This window comes from Macrotis lagotis, chromosome 1, assembly GCF_037893015.1.
Source record: "Macrotis lagotis isolate mMagLag1 chromosome 1, bilby.v1.9.chrom.fasta, whole genome shotgun sequence".
NCBI classification, from domain to species: domain Eukaryota; kingdom Metazoa; phylum Chordata; class Mammalia; order Peramelemorphia; family Peramelidae; genus Macrotis; species Macrotis lagotis.
In genome coordinates this window covers 343,844,332-343,863,119 of record NC_133658.1, presented here as the reverse complement: position 1 = coordinate 343,863,119, position 18,788 = coordinate 343,844,332, and the positions used below count along the sequence as shown (strand labels likewise).

Genomic DNA, 18,788 nt, shown 5'->3' with positions numbered 1-18,788 from the left:
GTTAGACAAAAATAACCTTTAAGGTCCCTTCCTGTTCTAAAGCTATGATCCTATGATCACACATAAATGAAAGCGAGACAGAAAAAAGAAAAATGAAATCAATTGTTATCTATTCTAAACAAAGTATTCCCATCACTGTTTTTTTTTAGGTTTTTTGGGGTTTTTTTTTGCAAGGCAAATGGGGTTTAGTGGCTTGCCCAAGGCCACACAGCTAGGTAATTATTAAGTGAGGCCGGATTTGAACTCAGGTACTCCTGACTCCAGGGCTGGTGCTCTATCTACTGCACCAGATAGCTGCCCCCCCCCAATCACTGTTGACAGTGTAACTAACTACCACATGGACTCCAACAATTCAACTCTAATTAAACTATATGAGAAAGTGAAAATGGAATTAAAGATAATAAAGATGAGAAGAATTAGTAAATCAGCAAATATACATAGAAAAACATTCATGCTGAAAGATAAAACAGTTTTAAGGGATTAATTTTTCAAGATACTTAAATGATACTGAACAAATGAGGGAGAAAATCACAGATGATCTGATTCACCTAAAAAATGCCAATTAATAACTACTGAGACACAGTAGTTTTCTAAATCTTTATGAGAATACTGAGGATATTTTAAGAAAAAATCAGAAGGGAACAATATGGCATTAATGAGTGATTTTTCTATGGCAGAGAAAAGCTCCAGTCACACAAATGACTGCAAGGAATATATAAAACAAAAGATCTTTGCGTTTTTCTAAGAGGACTTGACTCTATAGAGAAAAATCCAGCATTAAAGAGTCTCCTCCAATGCATAAGTCATTTTATATCAATATCAAGGATGTAAAAAAAAAACCCTAGGAAAAATATTCTCAACAAAGGTATTTACCCCACTTTTATATTGGATCTCCCACAAGAATAAAAATTGAAGAGTTAATTATTTAAACACTAAAAGTGCCCAACACTAAACTCATCTTCTCTCCCCTAAAACACTTTCTTCTTCCTATATTTCTAGGCATCTGGAATCATCTAGGTAACTAGGTGTCATCCTTGACTCCTCGCTATTTCTCATCCCTCATATTCCATCTGTTGCCAAGGCCTCTCAATTTCACCCTCATAATATCTCCTGGATATGTTCCCTTCTCCCCCAACACTGCCAACAGTCATCACCTCACACCTGAACTACTGCTTGCTTCAAGTATCTTCCCATCACATCTTTCACTCAGCTGCAAAAGTAATTACCCTAAAGCGTAGGTCTGATTTTATATATGTGATAGATGTATTAACATCTATCTCTCTCTCTCACACACACACACACACACACACACACATACCCCTCTCTTTCAGTTGCTCCCTATCACTTCCAGGATCAAATATAAAATCTTCTGGTATCAAATTTGAGTTCCTCATCTTCAAGCTCCCCCACTAGTCTTCTTACATCCCTGCACACACTCTGCAATCTTGTATCATTGGCCTGGCCTCCTTGCTACTTCCCAATTCTTGGCCATTTTCAGTGACTGCCCTCTCCTCCGTGCTGGAAATGCTCTTCTTCATCTCCTTCCAGTTCCAGATAAAACCCCACTTTTCCCAATCCTCCATAATTCTGTTGCTTTCTCTCATATCTTGCTTTTATATAACTGTCTACACATTTTCTCCTTTAGGAGCTCCCTGAGAACAGCGACTGGGTTGGCCTTTCTTAGTCTCCTCAAACCCTACCTGTGCAACCCTATCTGGCACATAGTGGGAACTTAATAAATGTTTACTGACTCACTATACTGATAGGGTGTTGCATATACCTAGCCATAGATAAGCCTAGAAATATCACACAAAGTTATCAGCTTAATCCCAAACCACTCCAATATGAAGACTAAGAATCTACGCAGGAAAACTGAAATGTCTAGACTAGGATAGGAAGTAGGACAGAGTCATTCAATTAATCCATTCAAATATGAATCTTGGACAGGCACTGTTGATGAATAATGAGCCAGAAATGAATAGGGAGAGGGTCAATTGAATTACACTTGAGAATCTACAATGCACTTGCAACAATCCCTAGTTGTTTCCTGACACAAAAAAATCCCATCTTTTCAACACTGATGTCTCTTCCAGCAATGTCACATGCAAACAGTTCAGATGATGACAGACAGATAGGGGCAAACACACAGATGAGTGTGTACAGTGTCAGAGATCTCAAGGCAACCTTCCCTGCTTCTCATCCAGTTTGGTCCCTCCAAAAGTCCATTCTTCTACGTTCATTTGAAATGGTTTTTTTGGAAGGGCAGATGGATAGGAGGAAGGCTGTGGAGCAATTAGTCAAGGGGCAGAAGCAGAAGGGAGAGAGCATAGTAATCTCAGTGTTTTTTGGAAAGTGAATTTCGTTCAGAATTCTTTATGTAAAACCGAATTTGTGTAATATAAATTTACATAAAATGAGAATTGTCTGAAGCTGCAAACTATGATACTTTATTCTCTGAAGAATTAAAATTGAGAGTGATTCAGAGAATAATGGCAAAGCATACTGGGAGGCTGTTAACACTGATGGTTTATATGTAAGAAATAGCATAAAAAAGATGATGTAGAAAATGGAGAGGCAATACATTTCAGGGGATTAATAATATTAAATTTTCAGGTCAGATGAGCTAGACATGCTGGTTTTGAAGTCATCTCACCTCTCATCCTTATAGCTATGCAGTCACTGAACTCAGTTTCGTAAGATGGAACTACCCATACTACCTATCTCACAGGGCTGCTATGAGGTTCAAATTAGGTATGTGTAAAGCACTACATGAAGGTCAATTATTTTTTTAAGAAAAGGAGGAAAACTTTTAAAATAATGAAAGAAAAGTAAGTCTAAGGGCTACAATGGTACTCATGAATACATCCATGGCAGACAATCCTCTCGGAGGAATTAGACTATCCTCTCAGAGGAAATTAGAAAAGTGAATGTCCTTCAATTGGGGAATGGCTTAGCAAACTGTGGTATATGTATGTCATGGAACACTATTGTTCTATTAGGAAACAAGGAGGGATGGGAATTCTGGGAAGCATAGAAGGATTTTCATGAACTGATTATGAACGAGATTAACAGAACCAGAAAAACATTGTATACTCTAACAGCAACATAGGGGTGATGATCAACCTTGATGGACTTGCTCATCCCATCAGTGCAACAAACAGGCACAATTTGGGGCTATCTTCAATGGAGAATACCATCTGTGTCCAGAGAAAGAAGTGTGGAGTTTGAACAAAGACCAAAGACTATTAACTTTAATTTAAAAAAAAAATCTTATTATGTAATTTTTTCCTTAAGGATATGATTTCTCTCTTATCACATCCAACTTAGATCAATGTATACTATGGAAACAATGTAGAAACTAACAGACTGCTTTCTGTGGGGGGGGGGGGGATTGGGGAAAGAACTGTAAAACTCAAAATAAATAAAATCTTTCTTTAAAAAAAAAAAACGAGGAGTGACTAGGTGGCACAGTGGATAGAGCACCAGCCCTGGAGTCAGGAGTACCTGAGTTCAAATCCGGCCTCAGACACTTAATAATGAACTAGCTGAGTGGCCTTGGGCAAGCCACTTAACCCCATTTGCATTGCAAAAACTAAAAAATAAAATAAAATAAAATAAAATGGGCAGATGAGTTGTAAAATGTCCCTTTCTGAAGAACACCTACAATGCAGAGGCCAGAGAGGAACTAAAGTTTATAATGAAACAATAAAAATCCCACCTTGTCTGTCTCACTCAATAGTGTTATAAAGTCTATAAGCTATCTATAAAATAATACAATGAGATTCTAGGATTTAAGATCTCCCATTAACTTAATTAGCCAAAATGTTAGCTCTCCAAGTCACACATTAAGAAACTAATCTATTGGGGCGGCTAGGTGGTGCAATGGAGCAATGGAGAAAGCACTGGCCCTAGAGTCAGGAGTACCTGAGTTCAAATCCGGTCTCAGACACTTAATAATTACCTAGCTATGTGGCCTTGGGCAAGCCACTTAACCTCATTTGCCTTGCAAAATCCTTAAAAAAAAAAAAAAAAAACCCACGAATCTATTGTCTGGGTTTCTTCATTCTCCTTGGTCAATGCTACAATGACATGGAGATGGGGGAATGACCAGGGTAAAAAAAAAAAATCAAACTACAATGGTGGATGGAGCCATTTCATGAATGTACATGAATGAGAGTTGGTTTTGAAATCACAAGACCTATACCTAAACTTATGTGGTTCAGACACTTTCCACTTCATCTGTCAATTGGGGATAAACATTTGCACTACCCACTCATAAGACAATTATAATGAACACGCTTTTTAAACCTTAAAGCATGATGGAAATTTGATTTAGTATTATGAAAAGATGGATGAAATTGTCAGGAAAGAAGAGGTGGAAAACATTTTTCTCCTCCACCCCTCCCCAAAACACAAGTTTATAGGTGTGAAACATACTCAAGAAGCTAGAGAGACACCATGTACTGTGGCATCCTTTTTTTAAGATCTGTATTGTTGGTTCTTTACAAAGCCAGATGGATGCTTCAGACAAACAACACGGGAAAATTCTCAACTAAAAATGTTTCATGCAATTTTAGAAACCGGGAACACTTACCCTCATCATCTTTCTTGCTCCTCAGGTGGTATCTAGTGGGTGTTCGTTTATGGAAAGCTTCAACTTGCTGTGCAAGAGGGACATAAGTAGAGGTTGTTTCTTCAAAAGGCCTTTTCTTTCCATGGGATAAATTGAAAGGCTTGGCAATAGTAGGCCCCTTGCCTACTCGGGCCTGCAGACAGGGAATATGTGTTGCAAAATGAGAACTTTTCCACGTAAAAAATAACAATGGCATTTTGGTGTTTGGAAAACATGTTATTAAAGGTGATTTCTGTGACTGCTACAGCTTTAAGTCCTGTCCTGGTGGTATAAGTCCTACACTTAAAAATAAGATTAGCGCAAATCTAAGAGCCCTATACTCAGAGTAATACTGTGAGGTAGTCAAGAATAAATGAAATTATCTCCAATTTACAGTATAGGAACAAGCCCAAATAAGTTTAAGTGATTTTCATAAATTACTATGGCTAGTGTCAAAGTTAGAACTCAAACTTCATTGTTCTGACTCCAATTCTGGAGCTTTTTGGGTAAGATATATTTAGAGAAAAACAGATGAAGTCGATCACATTACATGAACTCTACTAACATTTTTCTACCAAAAAAGAAATCCCTAACATTTATTATAGCCTTTGGATAAGTTTCTCTTTTCTTTCCTTTTCACACTGCTATCTGTCACCATGCAAGACAGTTTTTGGGGGGGTGGGGGGAAGGGGAAGGACTCCTCAGACTAACTGGATTCAAGTTCCAGCTCTGACATTCACTGATATATAACCTTTGACTCATTTTCCTCACATGTGAAATAAGTTAAGTATGAAGTCCATTTATTCTACTTAGATCATAAGATTATTGTAGAGGATCTTAGGAGATAAATGATGTTAAGATACTCAATTAGGATTCTCCCACTCCATGGCACTTCTTTCTAATTAACCACATCTATTCTGGATGTGCTCAATGAATTCAGGGTCTCCTTGGATTCATTTTATCCTTTATTTGTATGGATTTAATATGATCTAATTAATAATCTCCTACTTCTATGGCACTCTACAATTTATAGAGCACCTCACAGAAAATCTGATCATGAGTTAAATAATAAAAGAATAACTTAATGTTGTGGATGAGGAAACAGAAGTCTGGAGAAGTAACTTTAAGATAAGTCATCAAAGTCTTGCCTCACATGGGTGTCTACTCCATTCTCACTAAAATAATTTTTCTCCTTCTACCTGTATTTTGTTCAACAGTTTCTATTAGAAACCAGGAGGGATGGGAATTCAGAGGAGCCTGGAAGGATATGCATGAACTGATGCTGAGCGAGATGAGCAGAACCACAAGAAAACTGTACACCATAACAGCAACATGGGGTTGATGATCAATCAATACAGTGCTCTGTACCTGGAATGCTTAAAGATATCCAGTAGTGATTTTTTTTTGTTTTTTTTTTTGCAAGGCAGATGGGGTTAAGTGGCTTGCCCAAGGCAACACAGCTAGGTAATTATTAAGTGTCTGAGACCGGATTTGAACCCAAGAACTCCTGACTCCAAGGCTGGTGCTTTTATCCACTACACCACCTAGCTGCCCCCCAGTAGTGATCTTGATGGGTCAAAGGGTATATTTGTTTCATACAATTTCAAGTTATTTTCCAGAGTGGTTAGCCATGGTATTAACCTGCATATCTCTACCTTTACTCATAAAAATCTCCCCTGAGATAATTAATAATCACCTAGAATAAACATTTAATGTCTCTTTGAATACATTAGTAACTGAGGCTCACTCTGCTTATCACCTTACCGGAGACGGAGGATGCTTTCGAAGTTCAGATGTAAAATTCACCTCTTTGTATTCTTCCTGGCTCTTTGGATGCTGTTTGATCCTATCATCTGTGTGGAAGTGGAAGTCAACTGCCTTGGTTACTTGGCTGACTGTTTTCTTCAGAGGCTGCCCTGGGTAGGGTGGACATAAAAAAAGCAAACCCAAAACTTTGGAGATATAACCACCTTGAACAGAGAAAACTGGTCAAGTAACACTCTTAACTTGTTGACCCAGAGACATATAACATTGCCAGTTTCCTAGCCTGCCACTAGTACTTTGAGAGAGTCTTTGTGGATGCTGCCACATGACAGAACAAGTCACTGTCTTTAATCCTCCCAATCCTGCCTTATTCTAGAAAAAGCATCAGATTTCCATTACCAAGTAACACTACTGGTAACTGTTCTAAGAACTAGCTTTACTCCTACTTCTCTCATCTAGAACAAAGCTCCCAACAATCCTCAGGAGTATCAGTATTTATGGGGCAAATTATGGTACAACAGTTAGCAGTACAACACATTTAGTCTCAGTGCTTTAATAATTATATCCTACTTGTAAAGACTATAAATCATAGGAAGACTTTATTGTAAAAACATCTATCCATGGCAATTTATAGATGAGAAAATCAAAATGATCCATAGTCACTTCAAAGATTGCTCTAAATCATTACTTATTAGAGAAATGCAACTTAAAGCATCTCTGAGGTAGTACCTCACATATCTCAGATTGGCCAATATGATCAGAAAGGACATGATCAATGTTGATAGGAAGTGGGAAATCTGGTACATTAATATATTGTTGGTGGAGCTGTGAACTCATCCAACCTTTCTGGAGAGAAATATGGAATTACGCCCAAAGGGCAGTAAAAATGTGCATATCCTTTGATCCAGCAATACTACTACTGGTCTACAACCCTGAAGAGATGATGAAAAAGGGTAAAAACATCACTTGTACAAAAATATTCATAGCAGCTCGGTTTGTGGTAGCAAAGAATTGGAATTTGAGTGAATATCCATCAATTGGGGAATGGCTGAATAAACTGTTGTATATGAACTTTATGGAATACTATTATTCTATTAGAAACCAGGAGGGATGGGAATTGAGAGAAGCCTGGAAGGATTTGCATGAACTGATGCTGAGTGAGATAAGCAAAACCAGAAGAACTCTGTACACCATAACAGCAACATGGGGTTAATGATCAATCTTAACGGACTCGCTCAATCCATCAGTGCAACAAACAGGGATAATTTGGGGGGTATCTGTGGTGGAGAATACCATCTGTATCCAGAGAAAGAATTGTGGAGTTTGAACAAAGACCAAAGATTATTCCTTTAATTTTGAAAAAAAAACCATTAACTTATTATGTAATTTTGCTATCCCTTATATTTTTTTTCTCCCATTAAGGATATGATTTCTCTTTCAACACATTCAATTTAGATCAATGTAAAGCATGGAAATAATGTAAAGACTAACAGACTGCTTTCTGTGGGGGGAAGGAAGCAAGATTAGGGAAAAAATTGTAAAATTCAAAAATAAATAAATTGAAATCTTAAAAAATATCCATCCATATATAGGAAGAATGCTGAACAGGCCCAATTATAAATGAGATTTAAGTAGAACTGACCTATACCTGCTAGAGCTATTTTCAAGGATTCTTCATTCTTTTTACGCATCTCTACCACCTCCTGTTGCATCTTGTGTCTCTTTTCCAACTCTTGCTCCTCTGTACTTTTCAAAATTTTCTTTCTGAGAAGCAAATCAAGGTAATCAAAAATAAAAATGAAATGAGAGAGAACAAAGAACTCAAATGACAACAGAGGTCATTTCCAAAGCCCCCAAACATGAATCTAGCTATATTTTTCATTCAGATCACAATAACCAGAACAAGACTCATTTGGAAATCAACAAGTCACCACCACTTGCTTAGCCTTCTAAAGGAATCCATGAGTTTTATATACAGCTCAAATGACAGGGAGGAAGATCCTTACTTTATGGGTGGTGTGCAAGACACAGTTGCTCTGCCTGCATGTCGTCCCAAGGAAGGCTCACTCTTCTTGGCACCATTTTTAGAAGCACTACCTTCCATGGACTTACTTTTGCCCTCAGTGCTAGGAGTTCAAAAGGATACAAGCAGACAATGTATTCAGTCTTTCCAGAACCATGTATAAAATCATAGTACAATCAAAATAAAGGAACATTCATTAAGTACCTCCTTTAGCATAAGTCACAGTGTGAGGTATGAGGAATACAAGGACAGATGAGAGTCCCTGCTCTTGAGTGGTCTACATTCTAAAGGGGAAGACAGTCTATATAAGCCACATGGAAAGTAGATAGAAGGCAACCTTGGGGGGGGGGGGGCAGAGGACAGTGTAAGCACTTAGGGAGAGAAGAGTTTCTATGCAGAAGATGAAGCTTAAACTGAGCCCTGAAGAAAATCAGGAAATCTGAGAGGCACAGGGAAGGAGGCAGAGGATCCCAGGGAAAGTTTGAGCCAGACACTGGCATGGAGGCTCTGTGACTAGACAAAAGAGGAGAGAGAGATAAACAGTCAATGAGATCTGATAAATGGCTGTATGTGTTGAGTGTAGGAGACTCAAAGAGTCGAGGATGGCACCAAAGCTGTGAATCTGAGAGACTTGGAGGGATGATGTTCAGGAGAGGGAGAGAAAGTCTGAGGAGGAAAGATGTCTAGGACATATCAAATTTGGAATCCTTATGAGCCTAACTAGTAGTTGGAAATATCCAAAAGGTAACTGATAATGTGAAATCAAAACTCAACAGAGACTAGTCTGAGACATATAGTCATCCATGGAGATGTGATAACATGAGGGTTGATGAGATCACCAAATGAGATAATACAGAACAACCAGAGAAGAGGGCCCACGACAGAGTCTTGGAGTATACACATACTATTAGTGGGCATGCTATGGATAATGAGCCAACAAAGAAGCCTAAGGAACAATCAGACAGGTAGGAAGGAAGCAAGGAAGAGTTGTGTCTGACACAAAAATCCAGAGACAAAAAACAAAAAGCTCAAGGAGAAGAGGGTGGTCAGCAGTACATACAGGGGCATACCTCAAATTTCCCACTTTTTAGGAAAATATGACTCAGTTTAGCTACCATTTCATTAGTGTCCCCAGAATACTCAGTGACTAAATAGTTAATTGTAGTTGAGACAAGGTTGACCTTATATTGGCAGTAAAACTTATTAAATGCAAAGGTAGTTCCAATTGCCTTCTCAAAAAAGTTACTTCTTGCCTGGGTATGAGAGGAATAAAGGCTAAAGCATTGTAACCTGAAGGAGGCAAAACTCAAACAACCAAATACTCACATTTTCATTTTTTTAGAGGGTGGCATTTCATCACTGACCATAGGAATAGGCTGTCTCTCTGCTTTGGCTTTAAACTGATGTTTTTGCTGTTCTGACTTCTTCCGAGCAGACAAATTCCTGGTCACCCTGGAGAAGAAATCATCAAGAGCAACTGATTTAGTACACGAATATGGTCATTATTAATAAGTTTTCCATTATGTCCAAATCTCTCTGTGACCCCATTTGGAGTTTTCTTGGCAGAGATATCAGAGTGGTTTGCCATTTCCTTTTTCCAGCTCATTTTATGGATAGAGAAAACTGGGGCAAACAAGGTTAAGTGATTTGTCCAGGGTCACACAACTAACAAGTGTGAAGTCAGATTTAAACTCAGGAAGATGAGTCCTCCTGACTGCAGACCCAGTGCTCTACCCACTGTACCATGTAGCTACCCCAAGTGCAACAAAAGTAAGGGCTTACTTCCTTTATCTAGTTAAGACCTATGTGATTTTTATCCTAGTAATTTAATCTCTTCTTGTTTAGTCTTAATAATGACTTCTAAAACACAATCATAACATTTTACAGCTTGCAAAGGCTTTAGAAATTACCTAATCTAATGATCTCTGACAATGCAGGAACCTTAAGTCCCAAGTTGCAACAGCCCAAGAAGATCACAGTTACAAGGCATGGATGGGTTAACTACGGGTATTCAAGTCAAAGACATTTCTGTAAACAATGCTTTTGTATTTAGTTTTACCCCTTTACCTTTCCTCAAGAAAAATTTTCATGATAGAATCTAGGTTTTTAGAAGTTATATTTATCCTGCGAGATGCAGCCAAAGCAGTACTTAGAGGGAAATTTATAGCCCCAAATGCTTAAATCAGTAAAATAGAGAAAGCAGATCAATAAATTTGGCATATAACTAAGAAAACTAGAAAAAGGACAAATTAAAAATTCTCAAACACCAAATTGGAAATCCTAAAAAACAAAAAAGAGGGGTGTGGCTAGGTGGCATAGTGGATAAAGCACCGGCCCTGGAGTCAGGAGTACCTGAGTTCAAATCCGGTCTCAGACACTTAATAATTACCTAGCTGTGTGGCCTTGGGCAAGCTACTTAACCCCATTTGCCTTGCCAAAAACCTTAAAAAAAGAGATCAATAAAATTGAAAGAAAAGCATAAAGTTAATAAATAAAAACCAGGAACTAGTTTTGGGGGAAAAAAAAAAATAAACCATTGCTTAATTTGATTAAAAAAAGAAAAAACCAAAGTATCAGTATCAAAAATGAAAAGGGTGAATTCATCACCAATGAAGAGGAAATTTAAAGTAATTACTAGTGGTTATTTTGTCCAATTATATGCCAATAAGTCTGACAAGTAACAAAATTATTAATGGATTACATTAATAAAAGAGGAAACAGAACACTTAAATAATTTCATTTTAGAAAAGAAATTAGGGACATCAATGAAGTTGCTAAGAAAAATCCTCAGGGTTAGATTTCTATCAAAAATTAAAAAACTTCCTAAACCAGGAAAAGTAAAAAACAAAAACTACAAATGAATTTCCCTAATGAATATTGATGCAAAAAGGATCACACACACACTATGACCAGGTGGGATTTATACCAAGGAGGCAGGGTTGGTTCAATATTAGTCAAACTATCAATGCAACTGATCATATCAATAACAAAAACCAACAAAAATCATATGATTCTTAAATAGATATGGAAAAAGCGTTTGACAAAATACATCAAACAGTAAAGAGCATGGGAATAGATGGAACTTTTCTTAAAAGCATCAGCAGGTATTATTTGTAATGGGGATAAGCCAGAAGGCTTTTCAGTAAGATCTGGGGTATGACAAGCATGGTAATCATCACCATTAAGCCACAGTAATGAGGAAATAAAACAATCACTCTATGTAGATAATATGATGGTATAGAGAAGAATCCTAGAGAATCAAGTAAAAAACTGGTGAAAATAATTAGCAACTTCAGCATATTTGCAAGATATAAAATAAACTCACATAAAATCATCAGCAATTCTACATACTACCAACAAAGTCCAGAAGCAAAAGACAGAAACAGAAATTCCATTTAAAATAACTCTAGGCAATATAAAATCCTTAGGAATCTACCTATCAAAAAAACTCACAAAATATAAGAACACAATTACAAAACATTTCACACAAATAAAGTCAGATCTAAACAACTGGAAAAATATCCATAGCTCATGGGTAGACAAAATAGTTTCTAAGGAGCTCTCCCGTTTCAGGTATAGGATATCCTAATTCTAAAAATGAACTTTTTAAATTCTTTTATTCTCTATCCAAGAACAGACCCCCTATAGTGTTCTCCCTATAGTCTTCTGAATCAATTTGAAAGAGGTTACTACTGAGTTTCTCTTCCCAAACTATAATTTTTCTGAGCTAGTTAATGCTGTGCTTAAGCAAGCAGCAGTCAAAGTGTCACCAGCCCAGGGGATATCAGTTCCCAGCACCAATTATCTGTCATTTCTTCCACCAAGTTATAAATAAAATACTCTGCTTTCCTGTTTCTTTGAGATTATTTTAAAATACAATGGAGCATGTTAGGATGGTACCAACTTACATGACTCAATAAGCAGTCCCTTGGACCTATAACTATAGGGAGATTTTATTATTAGGCAGGAAACAAGACACCAAAGAATGTAGACACTTGATTGCAATACTCTATTAAGACATAAAGAATCTTCAAATGCAGCTTAATTCTTGTAGCAAAAAGCTACTATTTTAATCTATCATTCAATTAAATTGGCATTTAATTTTAGATATTTTAGGTCCTAAGAATATAACCAACCTAAAAAAAAAAGAATATAACCAAGTTCTTCCCTTCAATTCTTGTCTTGAGGAATCAAACAGTAATGGGAAAAGGAACACCACCTACAAATAAATAGGATGCAAAGTAGAGTTGGGATATACTTGAAGAGGAAAAAGAATTTCTGGGGGTTAGAAGAAAAGAATCAAAGAAATCTTCATTGGAGAGGACAAATGAATTAAGTCTTTAAGGACAATAAGAACTTTGGAGAAAGAATGAGGTAGGAGAGTCATTCCAAGCATGGAAAGAAGGAATGAGAGCAAAGAAGGGAGAGAGGCAAGCATCAGTCCCAGAAGAAGAGGAGAGAGGTACTATCTGTCCTAAGCAGTTCATCCCAAGATGTTGGGTGGGGAGGAGGAGAGCAATAGAGAAGTACTGTCTCGTTCAATTTAAGCTTGGCCTTGACCACCAAAGTCATTCTTGACTCCTAAGCACTGTGTTACCTTTGAGACTGGCCTGGAACAAAGGATTCAATAACAGGGGCATTTTTTGATGTAGTTTCATGGAAGCTTGATGAGTCACAACCATTTGATTGAGCAGATTCTTCCGTTGGATTCTCGGTTTCCATGTAAGTGTTACCAACTACAGTGACAAATGGAAAAACAAAGAGTCATGTATATGTATCTAATATGTATATTACATACAAAGTTGGCATATGAAATCAGATATAGGACAAAAGAAGAGTTAATAAGTGTAAGGATCTTTTCTTATTTTGTGTGTATGGGTCTCTAGACCTCTTTGGTGGGCTAGTGATGATTAAGGACATCCACAGAAGAAATCTCTTAAATGCAAATATTTAAATATATATAGGATTGCAAAAAGAAGCCAATCATATTTAAATGTAGTAATCAAAATATTAAAATAATAAAGCCACAGATCCCATAGTAGACAGAGCAAAGAAAATGTTCATATTACCATTCAATACTTACAATAAAAACAATAGTAACTTATATCTATATAGCATTTCTGTTTTACAAAATACTTTATATACATATGTGTATAATCTGATTCTTCAAAATAAGCCTTTCTGGTAAGAACTGTATTATTATAGCCATTTTACAGATTAAGAAAGTGCAGCACAGAAAAGTTCAATAACTTGATATGGTCATAAGTCTTGACTTTCTGACTCCAAATTCAGAAGATTTTCCAGTATACCAGTTTCCTTTCCTGACAGATTGTAGACTGAGCACCAAGGGAGTCAAGGGATTTGTATTTAAATAATAGTTTCTTTCATGATTTAATTTTTAAAAATTTGAACTAGGTTCTCTATGGGAATGGGAACTTCCATCAAAAGGTCATGTCTAGACACTACCAAAGCTTATTATCCTGACTTCTTAAATTATGCAGAGTTAACATAACAAACTTCTCTCAGGTTGTCATTACAAACATTCTGCTATAATACAACACTGCTCTTGTGGACTTTTGAGGTATGCAGGATTCTTTGTCCCCCACACTAAATTATCCCATATTGCTATGTTTTTGAAGTTCAGTAAGCTTTTCACCATTTTCCCATTTTTCCTTCCTAATCATTAAGTTGTGGTCCTCATTTCTTTTAGCTAAAATCTAAAAAGCCACTCTCACCTCTAATTTACTACAGGGTAGGAAAGCAGACAATGAGTCTTGCTATAATTGTTTGAAAATAAGAGTCAAATCTGTAACCAGATAAGGAGCTGTAGAGTTTGAACAAAGTGCAAGGACTATTCCCTTTAATTTAGAAAAAAACAGATATCTTATTGTCTGATCTTGTTACCTCTTAGACTTCTTGTCTCTTCTTTTTTTTTTTTTTTTAAAGGTTTTTTGCAAGGCAATGGGGTTAAATGCCTTGCCCAAGGCCACATGGCTAGGTAGTTATTAAGTGTCTGAGGCCGGATTTGAACCCAGGTACTCCTGACTCCAGGGCTGTGCATCACCTAGCCACCCCCAAGTCCCTGGATTTTTTCAAAGATTAAGAGAAACTGGGTAAAGATTACATCTCTTTCTAAACAAAGGAAATACAAGGAACAAATAAGCGCACTTAAGTCATTCAACAAAAATTTGCTGAAGGCCAACTATATGCAAAATACTCACTAAGAGTTATGGGAAATTTTTTAAAAATAGAAAATATCCCATCCTAGAAGTTGCAGACTAATGAGCAGACAAGACACACACTTCTTAGAAATTAAACTCTTCTTTGTACATATGTGTTTTACCTTCAATTAGAATAAACTATAACCCCTTGAAGGTAAGGATCAAGTTTTATTGATCTTTAAGGCTTCTCCTTTCTAAATAGGACATGTTAACCAAAAATCTATACTTAATTTAATACTTGCTGGATGGATGACACTGACTATTTTCATGAATTATTTTCAAGTCAGTCTAGCAACTCAGGCCATGTAGGGAAGATAGGTTCATTAGGACAATCATCCGTGGGATACCACAGATCTAGTTAATGATGCAAGGGGGTCAGTTTCAGATTCATGGCTCTTGATGTTGAAATAAACAGGAATTTATGACCTATTCAAGGATGCTTATGTTGTGACCAAATGGACAAGATTCTGAGCATGTAATTGGTGACCAGTAATTTAGACACCGGTCAACTTTTAAACTAGATACATGACTCAGACAAAGCATTCATGCACAGTAGGTGTTTTACAGTTTTACAATAATGTTTAATCTGGGTTAAACTTAGGGCTGGACAATATGATACAGGCATATCATATACAATATTATGCCAACAAATGATATTTTGCTGGCACTGTAATGTCAGCCAAGCTGAGATGCAATTCTCACTTTGCAGATAGATTTTCATCATAAATTCTTTCTTCAGTTCAATCAACTGCTTAAATTGTGAGAAGAGAACAGAGATTGTGATTAGAGAAAGACAAGTATGCTATCTTGAGATTACTTCTACCTGGGGGGTAAAAGTTGACTTTACAGTGGTAGTTATTACTTATCCAGTCTACAGTGATCAATTCCAATACTAAAGGTCCATCAAAGTGAATTTCTCTGAATACCAATTAATTATAGTCATCCTCCTTATTCTGTGTATGAAAGAATGTTGTTCCACATGCATTTACTGCCCCTTTTAATGCTACACCTGATGACAAATCAGTAATGGCTCAAGCAGGGTGACACAACATGTTCAAAACCTGAATAAGAACAAACTTTCAGTTAGTATTACTGTAGGAAATATTTAAAGTAAATGAGTGATAGTCATAAATATTCTGTTGAATTTCAATTTCTGGGTACGAGGGCAGGTGCCAAAATATGGGAATGTTATGGCTAACAGAACTTTTGAGCTGAAGGAGAGACTATGCTGATTTGGGTGTCTGTACTAACTCCAGCATTAATACAGAGAGACACAGGGAGTGTGAAATCCCCAGATTGCCCTAAAGAAGGCAAATCAGCCCAGATTGGAAGCAGCGAGTTAAAAAACTTCTGTTCCAATCAGTAAAAGGATTGAGCCCCTGAACTTCCAGCATGGGCAACATAGATGGATCAAAACTCATATAAAGTAAAGGAAGCAGAACCAGAACAATTTATACAGTAACAAAAATATCATAAAGTTAACCAACTTTGAAAAACAGAATAACTGATCAACATAATGCCCAATCACAATTACAAAGGACTCATGTTGAAACATGTATCCATCTCCAGACTGAGAGCTGGTGAATTCAAGAATACAGATTGAAGGATATTTTCCCCCCTCTTTCTTACCATTTTTTCCCCTTTTGGAATGACTAATATTGAAATTTGTTTTAAATGACATACTTATTTGAAATGGGTTTTTGTTTGACTTCTCATGGGTCGGGGAGGGAAAGAGGAAAGGGAGAGAATCTACACCTGAAAATAAAATAATATAAAATTGTCACTGTGTTGTGAACAGGTGTATTTTACCCTTTCACAGAAGAAAAAAACCAATATACAGAGCACTAAATTTATTCCCCAGATCACTTAAGTTGGTAACAGAGCTAAGATTTGAACTCAGTAATCTATGCTACCATTTCATCTTTCTCTAAGACCATCTTTGCTTTCCAGTTCACTTACCTGACCTCAGAGGAATGACAACTGCATGAGGTACATGGGCCTTTCTCAAAGATGTCTTCATAAAGGAGGTTCCTGGTGCTTCATCATCATCAGGAGGCTTATTCTCCAAATTGGCCCTCTCCTCTGTAGAAAAGTAAGATCACTTTAATCACCTTGTCACCACTCAAAATTATAATCCACTTTAAAGTTTATAAAACCCTTTCTTCACAACAAACTTGTGAAGTAGGTCTGTTAGACAACACATTCCCAGTATGTAGATAAATCAAAGCTTTGACAGTTCAGGAGATTTGTTCAGGGACACATGATAGGTATTTAGTACATCTTGGAACAAGTAACAGGTAAGAAAATACAAGTCAATGCCATGCCACACAGTTACATTTACCTAGAAGGGTACCCCAAAACTCTTAGCAGTTTACACACAAAAGGAAAACATTCACAAAAGAAAATAAGAATCTTGTAGAATGTAGGAACTATAAACCCAAATGTCATCTCACAGAAAGAGGTTGAAGGATTGCCTAGGGTCAAATTTCTCCCAAAGATACTGAACATACTTTGCAAAACCATAGAAAAACAGTGAAAGTAAGTATTTGGCTCTCTGAATCAATGGATGTTTTATCTACATATTAACTAGATTGTGATTTTCTTCATAAAATGTAGTAGCAAGGCTTTAATGTCTAAGAGGTTTGTAAGCTATCCAAGAGTCATGTTATCTGCATAGAGGTTCCAAATCTGTTGCATAGCTGTTATCTTGCAAAAAGTGTTTTTCTCAGGTCTTGGGTCTAATAGACGTTGCTGCAAGTTTTGTTGAATTAAGAAGTGTTACCGGGGCAATACAGAATACAACCCAACAAGGGCAGGCAGGCAGAGTTCTGCTGGAAAGAAGAAATCCAGCTCAAACAACCACTCAAAAAGGAGCAAGGACCTTCTGACAGCCCAACCAGGCTCTCTCAGTAATCTATGAGTGTATTCTGAGAGGTCAAGGACATGGAATGAAGTGATGGGGGGGAGGGAATAGAATTCTACTGAAGGTTATACCTTCATTCACTTTTCTACACTACTAATGGGCTCTTTCTTATTGTTCCCAAAATTGGTGCCATGTACAATGGGATCTCTTTAAAAGTAAAATAGATGGGGGACAGCTAGGTGGTGCAGTGGATAGAGCACTGGCCCTGGAGTCAGGAATACCTGAGTTCAAATCCAGCTTCAGACACTTAATAATTACCTAGCTGTGTAGCCTTGGACAAGCCATTTAACCCCATTGCCTTGCAAAAAAAAAAAAAAAAGAAGTAAAAAAAGAAGTAAAATAGATGGATACAAATAGAAAAATAATGACAATCATAGGTGACACTCAGGTTTTGAACAAACCACATATGGGTAGAACGAGTACAGCCATTATTCAAACCAATAAAATATTAGCTTCCTTTTAAGAGAAAAAAATACCAAAGCCAGTTCAAATTGATCAACCATTTGAATATTAATGGTAATTAATCATATTTTTAATACCTCTAAATTATTTGGAAGCATTCCTTAGACTGAGCTGAAATCTCTTCCAGTAAAATGATACACAAAATCAGTTCACAACCTCCATATAATTACTTCTCAAATATTTGAAAATACCCCCCTTGTATTTTCCCCTCTCGAGGCTAACCAATTGTTGCTTATATGACATTTGTTATTCAGCATTCCTATCTTTCTGGTTGCTCTCCTATGGACTTAGGGAATCATAAGTTGGAAGGGAGCCCACCCTGTCTAGCCACACTTTACCACAAATCCCTCATAGGGCATTTTCTGACAGTCATTTGGCTGGAAGACCTCTAGTGGGAGGAAAATCAGCTATCTCCTAAGGCCACCCATTCTAATTTGGAAAAGCTCTAAATTTTTAGGAATTTTTTCCTTATCTCAAGTTTAAATTTAGTTGAGTGTAATTCCAACCCATTGGTTCCAGTTCTGCCCTCAAGGGATAAATGGAACAAGTCTTATTCACCTTTCACAGGATAGCTGCTCAAAGTTTTTTTTGTCTTTTCCTCAGGCTAAACTTCCTAAGGTTCTTCTTGATTAACAATCATCAGATGCTCTTCAGCTTATCAATGTTCTTCTAAAATGAGGGACCTAGAATTCATTACAGTCTGGCCAAGGCAGAATACAGTTAAGACTTTTCCATCCTTTGTGCTGTACCCTGTGCTTTTCAATGAACTCTAAGACTGTATTA

At 36.9% G+C, this 18,788-nt stretch overlaps 1 protein-coding gene across 5 annotated transcripts in view; it reads right to left on the bottom strand.

The window, feature by feature from the left end:
- The window catches only part of TPX2 (TPX2 microtubule nucleation factor), a 67,287-nt gene that overhangs the window by 26,657 nt on the left and 21,842 nt on the right, over positions 1 to 18,788 (bottom strand). For 4 of the 5 annotated variants that reach the window (XM_074211840.1, XM_074211842.1, XM_074211839.1 and 1 more), the window contains 7 exons: positions 16,580 to 16,702; positions 12,997 to 13,135; positions 9,726 to 9,851; positions 8,383 to 8,502; positions 8,019 to 8,140; positions 6,377 to 6,528; positions 4,595 to 4,766 (listed from right to left, as the gene is read on the bottom strand). In XM_074211840.1, the coding sequence (XP_074067941.1) occupies positions 4,595 to 4,766; positions 6,377 to 6,528; positions 8,019 to 8,140; positions 8,383 to 8,502; positions 9,726 to 9,851; positions 12,997 to 13,135; positions 16,580 to 16,702 (954 nt within the window). The remainder of the gene's footprint in view (positions 1 to 4,594; positions 4,767 to 6,376; positions 6,529 to 8,018; positions 8,141 to 8,382; positions 8,503 to 9,725; positions 9,852 to 12,996; positions 13,136 to 16,579; positions 16,703 to 18,788) is intronic. The other variant, XM_074211841.1, reaches the window with a different exon arrangement.